This window comes from Sardina pilchardus, chromosome 20 (genome assembly GCF_963854185.1).
Source record: "Sardina pilchardus chromosome 20, fSarPil1.1, whole genome shotgun sequence".
NCBI classification, from domain to species: Eukaryota; Metazoa; Chordata; class Actinopteri; order Clupeiformes; family Clupeidae; genus Sardina; species Sardina pilchardus.
The window spans coordinates 30,781,265-30,791,264 of NC_085013.1; the positions used below are offsets into that span (position 1 = coordinate 30,781,265).

Below are 10,000 nucleotides of genomic sequence, written 5' to 3' on the forward strand. Positions count from 1 at the left end.
GGTCATGTGGGGTGTGCATCACACAGGGTCACTCAGTTAGTACACTCCCTTACCTCCAGTGGTTACATTACGCACGAGCCAATCAGATATCCACTGAATCACTTCATCCTCCTTTTGTGTTGCTCACTACAACTTTAGAATGCAGCTAACAAATTCATATTTACATGTATTAGTTCACACAGTGACTCACAACAAGAACATGCAGCAAAAACACAATCCCAGAGATGCAGCATCTGTCAGATATCAAACAGAAACACAATCCCAGAGATGCAAAGTGCAGGTGAGACATGCCCTCCACAGGTGCCGGTGAGATGTCCTGAACACACACATGCGGCGTTGCACACACAGACGCTGGCCCTCTTTAGGGTTACCTTAACGCTCTCTGAGACTTCTGTTTCTACGGCAACGGCTGCCTGCTCCACCTCTGGCTGAGGGGTAGCAGTCCGCTCCTTTTCTTCTGGCTTGCTGATTGGTTCGGCCTGTGCCTGCTCTGGCTCCTGATTGGCTGGCTCTGGTGATGGCTCTTTTTTCTCCTTGCGTCTGACTGGTGGGGCTGGTTTCTCTTCAACAGTGACTGAGGGCTTTTCTTCTTTAGCCAAGTCTTCCTCAGACACCATGGATGTCTCCAGTTGGGTCAATCCCTCGGCACCCCCTCCTGTAGAGGGCTTCTCCATCACTTCCTCTGCCTCTGGCTTGGCAGCAATCACTGCCTTGTCTCCTTCCATGAGGCTCGCCTCTCCTCTCGCTGGTGGGAGTGGCTTGACCACTGCGTCTGTTGTTTCTGTCTCTGGTCTGTCGGCTTCACTGCTGGGTGGCTTGACCACTGCGTCTGTTGTTTCTGTCTCTGGTTTGTCGGCTTCACTGCTGGGTGGTTTGTCTTTCTTCCTCCTGATAGGAGGGGGAGGCTGGATCTCCGGCTTCTCCTGTGGGGCCTCCAGACTCATAGATGATCTGTCCGCCTCAATCTGGGATTTGCGGCGTCTGCTAGGTGGTGTGGGTAGAACTTCAAGAGAACCAGCGATAGAACCAGAAAGACTAATTTGATCCCCTTCTGACCTGTCCTTACGCCTTCTGGATGGTGGAGTGGGAAGAACCTCAAAACCACCCAAACTAATCTGATCCCCTTCTACTTGAGATTTGCGTCTTCTACTTGGTGGTGTTGGCAGAGCTTCAGGAGAAATTATGCTAGAACCTGAGAGACTAATCGGATCTCCCTCAATCTGTTCCTTACGCCTTCTGGATGGTGGGGTAGGTAGAACCTCAAATCCACTCAAACTGATCCGGTCGCCTTCTACCCTGGATCTACGGCGGCTGGGTGGCACTGGTAGAAAGTCGGAAGAACCGGCAGCAGAAGCACCCAAGCTGATGTCATCGCCATCTCCCTCCGTTCTCCCCTTGCGCCTCCGGGACGGAGGGGTGGGCAGCACCTCTGGAGTCCGGTCCAGCTGGGGGTCAATGCTGATCTGACTCAGGCGGTTGGGATCAGCCTTCTCCTTGCGTCTCCTGGAGGGTGGGGTCGGTTGGACCTCCGTCGGTGGTTGAATCTCGGCGCTGACCTGACTGAGGCGACGGGCCTCTGGCTTCTCTTTGCGCCTCACTGATGGGACAGGCTGGGCCTTCTGAGGCTCCGAACCGCCCTGACTAGCAGCATCTGCAGCTGTTTTGTCCTCATGTGTGTGTGAGGGTGGTGTCGGTTCACTCTCTGCACACACTGCAGTTTCTCTCTTCTCAACCTCAGCCTGATGATTCTTCTTTCGTGAGGGAGGAGCTGGTTTGGCCTTTTCCTCTCCTTGTCTCTCCTGATCTCCAGTAGTATCGTCCCTCTTTGATCCGTGCTCCTCTTTCCCTATCTGTTCCTGGTCACGTCCTCGGTCCTCTCTTTCCGCGGGTCCGCTGGGCTGGTCGATGACCGTGTCTGGTTGCTGGGCAGCCGCCGTTCGCTCAGGCGGCCTCAGAGCAGCCGGCTGCTCCGCAGGCTGGTCCAGTATGATGTAGCGCCGCTGGATCTCCCGCGGGCCGTTGTCCACGGTGAAATGCTCGATCTCTCGGCGCAGTCCATTCGGGCCGTTGTCACTGGTCCAGGCGCCGGGCGCTTCTGCCTGTGCCCCTGCGGCGGCGCCGGCTTCAGTGGGTGTGGCTGGAGGTGTCTGGGCCTGTGCCCCGCCAGCGGCCTGTCTCTCCGCCTGCTCCGCCTGCTCCACCTGCTCCACCTGCTCTGCCTGGCTCCTAGTGGGTGATGCCTCTGCAACCGGCCCCTCCACGTGCGGTTCCCTGTGAGGGGCGCCATGCTTCATGCCCTGCGTGGCAGCCGAGACCTGGGCCTCCAAATCTGCCTTCTCTCCCGGCTGAAGGGCTGTGATGTCATAGCCCACACTCCCAGCAGACACCAGACGTATGATGTCACTGCTGGCGGCGTCCGACACCCCGGGACTCTGAATATGGATGGTGTCCTCGTCCAGAATAAGGGAGGCCACCCTCTTCTTGGGCTTGGGTGATGGTCTGGTGGTTGGGCCTTGGCTGCCTCCGTGTTCTCCATCTCCACGGTTCTGTGTGGCATCCACATCACTCTCCTCTGTCTCTTGGTCGGAACTCTCCTCCCCAATTGCCTCTTCTTTCATTTTCAGTAATTCGGCAACAACGTAAACAGCATCCTCGTCAGACATCATGCTCTCGGTCCTCACCCTATCCATGCCAGCGATGGGTGGCCACATGCCAACTCGCCCTGCTGTGGGTGAGCGATTGCCAATGTCCTCCATTGCCATGGCAGTCCATAAGCTGTCCTTTGCCACGGGGGGCCAGGAGATCTCTTCCTCTGGACCGAGGTCTCCCGTCATGGCTAACTGTGTGTCCTCTTCCTCTGATGGACTCTCCTCCCCCGGCTCCACTATGGTGGGGATCACTCTCCATCCTCCAACATCTGGACTCACCTCTGGCTCAGGTGAGAGGTCTGTCGTCGTCTTCTTCTCCGTGTCAGGAGGAGGGTGTGTCTTCTCCAGGGTGAGGAATCTCCTCTGTTTAGCGGCGGCAGCGGCAGCAGCAGCCCCAGTGCTCTGGATCTCGTCATGCATCTCCCTCAACAGCGCCCCTAGTGCTGCGGAGGACTCAGTGGAGCCTGGGCCCTGAGTAATCGCTTCAACAGACACCTCTCTGGACTCTGTGTCTGCTGGCAGGGGGCCTGCATGGTATCTAGGGGTGAGAGTCTCTGTCGTTGAGGAGGGCGCCACCTGCAGGAGTGGTGGTTCTCTCGTAGCTAGGTGAACCTCCTGAGACCTGATAACAGTGTGTGTTGCTGATGGTCTGTCTAGCACCTGCGGGGCAGGAGCTTTGGTCTCTGCTCTCTGTTCAGGCATCTCTGGGGATAGGGAGGGAGCCCCCTGGTGGTCTGCGGACGCAGTCTCAGCCGAGCTGAATACAGAACTGTCTAAAACTGGACTTGGACTTTTCTCAACAAGAAGAGGAAACTGCACACAGGGTAACATACAGGAAAAACACGTCAAGTTGTACAGCAAAGTCAAAATACACCAACTAATATTGAACCGATATACATAACGAATCTCTAAAGTATCTGGCTAAAACAAAACAAAACGGAGTAGATTCACACAGATATCCCACAATGCTGTGCAAATGTGATGAGGCGTTTACCTTCAGCTCTATCTCCTGGGACAGCCGGATGGCCTCTTTCCTCTTCTGCTCTGCAATGTCCTGATGGGAATCATATCATTCAGATGTCAGTCAGACAGAGTCAGTTCCTGATATGACTTCTGAAACTGGCTCTACAGTAATTTCCCAACTATTACCCACGGCTTATAAATTAATTTTGAAACCTTTCTTCAGTGATGAGGTTAACACACAGGGCAGTTAATACGGTATTAATACGGTTTTGCTTCTTTAGACTTCCGTAAAACACTGTCCTGCAGCTCATTCACAATGCGGCTAATCCACAGGAAATGGCCGTAATCGTCCAGCTGATCCTTCCTCCGCTGCAGCTCACCTTGAGTCTCTGGGTGAGGGACGCCATGTTGGAGTCTGCATCCTTCACTGTTATGGTGGCGTCTCTCTCCATCTTCCCTGCCAGCTCCGGGCCCAGGCAGTCTCGCAGCAGCTCCTTATGAGACAGCGCCACCTGGAGGCTCTGGCGCAGAACTGCACCCTCCTCCAGCAGCTCCTGAAAAATCCAGTTTGATCCAGTTCAGTTATCCAGAAAAAATAACACCAAATACAAAGGTCTGCACCTTCTAGAACGTACTGTTGAACAAATGTGTGCCATCACACACATAAATCTTCATTACGGTAAATACATAAACATATCCATGTACACGCACATGTACACACACACACACTCTCTCACACACACACACACCTGTATGGTGAAGGTGGACTCCTCCTGCTGGTGTGTGTCTGCAGTCTGGTTCCACTGCTGGAGCACCTTCAGAGACTCCCTGATGATCTGAACCGTGTTCTCTGCACACTCCGTCTGCTTGTCCGACAGTCTCGACCTCAAACTACACACACGGAAAACAGGTGTGTGGCTGTAAGCAACTGTTTATTTGTTGTGTTCGCAGGTGTGTGGTTGTAAACAGCTGTTTATTTGTTGTGTCCGCAGGTGTGTGGTTGTAAACAGCTGTTTATTTGTTGTGTCCGCAGGTCGCAGGTGTGTGGTTGTAAACAGCTGTTTATTTGTTGCATCCGCAGGTGTGTGGTTGTAAACAGCTGTTTATTTGTTGTGTTCGCAGGTGTGTGGTTGTAAACAGCTGTTTATTTGTTGTGTTCGCAGGTGTGTGGTTGTAAACAGCTGTTTATTTGTTGTGTCAGCAGGTGTGTGGATGTTCTCTGTACCTGCAGTATGTCTGTGTCACCGTGTCAACGGAGGAGATGATGTCAGCAGGAAGGTCCTCGTCAGACGGTGCCGTGCGCAGGGCCAAACTAAGGTCGCGAACTTTGCCCTCTAACCCCTCCAGGCTCTTCTCACAGGACTGCAGGAAGAACATCAATATTATAATATTACACTACATTAACATATTATATACATATATTTATATTTATACACAACATTACATTAACATTCATAGAGCACATTGATGAAAAACAATATAAAGCACATACAAGCGCATCAATAAACATAAATCATCCATATAGCAATAAATCATCTACATATAATATGACAAGACACATACATCTTCTATCTGATGACTGAAGCAGGAATTAATTATATGCATTGGCAATGAGTGGCACACTAGCCGTCTTGGACACACACACACACACACACACACACACACACACACACACACACACCTTGAGCCCGTGCCAGCTGTCCTGCAGCTGGCTGATGCCCCGATGCTGGTGGCAGTATCCGAGCGCCTGGTCCTGGTGGCGCAGCTCCGTCAGGAGGCCCTCCAGCTCCTCCTTCAGGCCGCCCGTGCGCAGCGACAGACGCCGGTCCAGATCGCCCAGCCGGACCTCACACACCGACAGACGCTCACGCACCTGGAGCGGGGGAGCGGGCAGGGCAAACGGGCGGTTAGCGTAGATAAACGAGTAACCTGGCAAGTGCTACGCCTGAGATATATCAGACAAACAGCACTGTGTGTGTGTGTGTGTGTGTGTGTGTGTGTGTGTGTGTGTGTGTGTTTCATCTCTCCCTGACCTGCAGCTCGGACTAGCAGGCCTAATAAAGGACACAGAAATAACTGATTTCAGCTGATAATGTGTGTGTGTGTGTATATGTGTGTGTGTGTGTGTGTGTGTGTGTGTGTGTGTTTCATCTCTCCCCGACCTGCAGCTCGGACTAGCAGGCCTAACAAAGGACACAAAATAACAGCTGTTAATGTGTGTGTGTGTGTGTGTATATGTGTGTGTGTGTGTGTGTGTGTGTGTGTGTGTGTGTGTGTGTGTGTGTGTGTGTGTGTGTGTGTTTCATCTCTCCCCGACCTCCAGCTCGGACGCGTCACACAGCTCGTGCAGGTGGATGATCTCCAGGCTGAGCGAGTCCTGGCCGCCAGGTGTGCACAGGTGTATCAACGACTCACGCGCCGCGTCACACTCCTTCATCTCACGCTGCTCTCGGTCCACAGTCTGCAGCAGAGCCTGTGTGTGTGTGTGTGTGTGTGTGTGTGTGTGTGTGTGTGTGTGTGTGTGTGTGTGAAAGAGAGAACGGGAAAGAGAGAGAGAGAGAGAGAGTTCAATTCAACTCAGTTGCTGTAAATGATACAGGTGCACATATTATAGGTGTGTGTGTGTGTGTGTGTGTGTGTGTGTGCCTGCTCAGGAGTTGATCTGACCTTGAGTGTGTTGATGGACGCCTGTAGGCCCTGCCGATCCTTGGGTGGGGCTGTGAGACCTTTGACCTGGTCTCTCAGCCAATCCTGAGCTGCGTTGTGCTGTTCCACCAGCTGGACACACCTCCTCTCTGCCATAATACCCTCCTCCATAGTCTTTACCAGCTCCTACACACACACACACACACACACACACACACACACACACACACAAATATATAAGCTAATAATAAGTAAATACAAAAAATACAAATGCAAAGCCCTCTTTGTGTATATGCATGAGTGTTGCCAAGTGTGTGTGTGTGTGTGTGTGTGTGAGAGAGAGAGAGCGTGTGTGCTGCTGTGCTTGTGCGTGTGAGTGTGTGTGTGTGTGTTAACCCCCTCTCCTCTCTGTTCTAGGACAACATCATGGGTATCCTATCCTGTACAGTGTGTGTGTGTGTGTGTGTGTGTGTGTGTATGTGTGTGTGTGTGTGTGTGTGTGTGTGTGTGTGTGTGTGTGTGTTCTCCTCCCCCCCACCGTGAGCTCCTGCAGCAGCGCCGGCACGCTCTCCTCCATGGCGGCCCACGAGCGGTCGGTCCAGCCGGGGTCGTGTGTGATCTGGTAGAGCTCTCGGCCCATGGCCCGCAGGCCCGCCAGGCTCGGCGCCACGGTTCTGGTCTTCTCCAGCAGCACGCGCGCGCGGTCCACCGCTTGGCGCCGGTCGCCCAGGCCCGGCCAGGGGAACACGCGCGGCAGCTCGTCCGTCTGCCTCCGCAGCTGGTCCAGCCGGTCCCGGGTCTGCTGCTTCTGGTACTGGCACGACACGATCCGCTCCATCACACGCTTCAGGACACTGAGGGGGGCAGGAGGAAGGTCAAGGGTCAAAGGGCACTGGGATATGTGTACTTAGTGTGTATGGTGTGTGTGTGGTTCAAGGGGTTCTAGGAGTATACCTGTGTTGTTCTGAGGGTGTACCTGTGATATGTTCTGTGTTGTTCTAGGGGTGCACCTGTGGGGTTCTAGGGGTGTACCCGTGGGGTTCTAGAGGTGGTCTGTGGGGTTCTAGAGGTGGTCTGTGGGGTTCTAGGGGTGTATCTGTGTTGTTCTATGTGGTTCTAGTGGTGTTCTGTGGGGTTCTAGAGGTGTACCTGTGGGGTTCTAGAGGTGGTCTGTGGGGTTCTAGAGGTGTACCTGTGGGGTTCTAGAGGTGGTCTGTGGGGTTCTAGGGGTGTACCTGTGGGGTTCTGAGGGTGTACCTGTGATATGTTCTGTGTTGTTCTAGGGGTGCACCTGTGGGGTTCTAGGGGTGTATCTGTGTTGTTCTATGTGGTTCTAGGGGTGTACCTGTGTTGTTCCTGGGCAGCCTGTAGAACTCCTCTCCACTCGTTGTCCGTGTCTTTTAGCGACTGGAGAAAGCCACGCCTCCTGCTCTCCTCCAGGTCCTCTCGTGCACACACACCCTCCACTCTCTTCTTCAGGGACGTCAGTTTCCCATTACCCTCCGATTTCACATTCAGTATAGCCTAAACACAGAGACATCACACACACACAAAACACACACACACATGTACATATACTCTTGTTATAAATTGGTCAAGCATGCCCTTGCATTGGTAGTGAAAAGCTAATAGCTGGTGAGTGCCTGTAAGTGGTACTGATAGAGGGTTCGCCTGTGTGTGTGTGTGTGTGTGTGGTCCTGATCGTGGGTTCACCTGAGCTCTGTTGAATCTTTCCTCCAGGTGTTCCGGGCTGCCATGGGTTCCCCTGGCCAGAGTATCCAGGCTCTGCTGCCGCTCCTTGACCCAGGCCAGAGTGCTCTCCTGCTGGGTACTGAGCTGCTGCAGCTCCCTGGAGAGGGAGTCCTGGAGCTCTGCCTGGCTCTTCATCTCCTGGGCAGCCTGCAGCGCTCCTCTCCACTGCTCCTCTGCACCTCCCAACTGCTCCCGCAGCGCACGCCTCCATCCCTCCTCCACGCCCTCACGAGCACACACACTCTCCACACGCGCTCGCAGAGACGACAGACGGGAGTCGCCCTCAGAGCGCAGGGACAGCACCGACTGGAGCACATAGAGGAAGAGGATAGAGTAATTACACACACACACACACACACACACACACACACACACACACACACACACACACACACACACACACACACACACACACACACAGTCACTCTGCAGAGTTGCCCTAAGAGCCAAGTACCAGAATAGTCTATAAACACACACAGACAAATGCTCTGATAGGATCAGATAATGTGTCCTTCAGTGCTTTTTAGTTTATTTATTCATTCAATCAACCAAGCATTAAACCAATAAATCAATCAATCAATCAACTGACCAATCAGCCAACCAATCCACCAATCAACCATCCATTATTCCAACCATCCAAACAATCAATTAACCAACTGAGAAATCATTCAATCAACCAAGCATTAAACCAATAAATCAATCAATCAATCAACAGACCAATCAGCCAACCAATCAATCAACCAATCCATCAATCAACCATCCATTCTTCCAACCATCCAACCAACCAACCAATCAATTAACCAACTGAGAAATCATTCAATCAACCAATCAATCAATCAGTCAATCAATCAACAAACCATCCAACCTGGAATCAATCAATCAATCCACTACTCAACCAACCATCTTACCAATCAGCCAATCAACCAATCAATCAATCAACCAACCATCCAACCTGGAATCAATCAATCAATCCATTACTCAACCAAACGTCTTACCAATCAGCCAATCAACCAATCAATTAACCAACCAACCAACAATCAATCAATCAATTGACAGACCAACCAACAGCCAAACGATTAACTTCTCAATCAATCCATCAATTGATCAATCAATCAACTGACCAATCAATCAATCGATCAACCAATCAACCATCCATTCTTCCAACCATCCAACCAACCAACCAATCAATTAACCAACTGAGAAATCATTCAATCAACCAATCAATCAATCAGTCAATCAATCAACAAACCATCCACGCTGGAATCAATCAATCAATCCACTACTCAACCAACCATCTTACCAATCAGCCAATCAACCAATCAATCAATCAACCAACCATCCAACCTGGAATCAATCAATCAATCCATTACTGAACCAAACATCTTACCAATCAGCCAATCAACCAATCAATTAACCAACCAACCAACAATCAATCAATCAATTGACAGACCAACCAACAGCCAAACGATTAATTTCTCAATCAATCTATCAATTTATCAATCAATCAACTGACCAATCAATCAATCAATCAACCAATCAACCATCCATTCTTCCAACCATCCAACCAACCAACCAATCAACCAACTGACAAATCATTCAATCAACCAATCAATCAACCAACCATCCAACCTAGTACCAATCAATCAATCCACTACTCAACCAACCATCTTACCAATCAGCCAATCAACCAATCAATCAATCAATCCATTACTCAACCAAACGTCTTACCAATCAGCCAATCAACCAATCAATTAACCAACCAACCAACAATCAATCAATCAATTGACAGACCAACCAACAGCCAAACGATTAACTTCTCAATCAATCTATCATTTGATCAATCAATCAACTGACCAATCAATCAATCAATCAACCAATCAACCATCCATTCTTCCAACCATCCAACCAACCAACCAATCAACCAACTGACAAATCATTCAATCAACCAATCAATCAATCAACCAACCATCCAACCTAGTACCAATCAATCA

General features: G+C 51.1%; 1 protein-coding gene across 1 annotated transcript in view; it reads right to left on the bottom strand.

The window, feature by feature from the left end:
• LOC134067058 (uncharacterized) overlaps positions 1-10,000 on the bottom strand; it is a 103,082-nt gene that overhangs the window by 41,708 nt on the left and 51,374 nt on the right. Inside the window, exons 44-54 of the mRNA XM_062522112.1 lie at positions 7,971-8,315; positions 7,603-7,781; positions 6,796-7,111; positions 6,279-6,443; positions 5,929-6,084; positions 5,293-5,484; positions 4,837-4,973; positions 4,361-4,502; positions 3,992-4,165; positions 3,643-3,702; positions 372-3,461 (exon numbers count right to left, since the gene is read on the bottom strand). Coding sequence (XP_062378096.1) covers positions 372-3,461; positions 3,643-3,702; positions 3,992-4,165; positions 4,361-4,502; positions 4,837-4,973; positions 5,293-5,484; positions 5,929-6,084; positions 6,279-6,443; positions 6,796-7,111; positions 7,603-7,781; positions 7,971-8,315 — 4,956 coding nt within the window. The remainder of the gene's footprint in view (positions 1-371; positions 3,462-3,642; positions 3,703-3,991; positions 4,166-4,360; positions 4,503-4,836; positions 4,974-5,292; positions 5,485-5,928; positions 6,085-6,278; positions 6,444-6,795; positions 7,112-7,602; positions 7,782-7,970; positions 8,316-10,000) is intronic.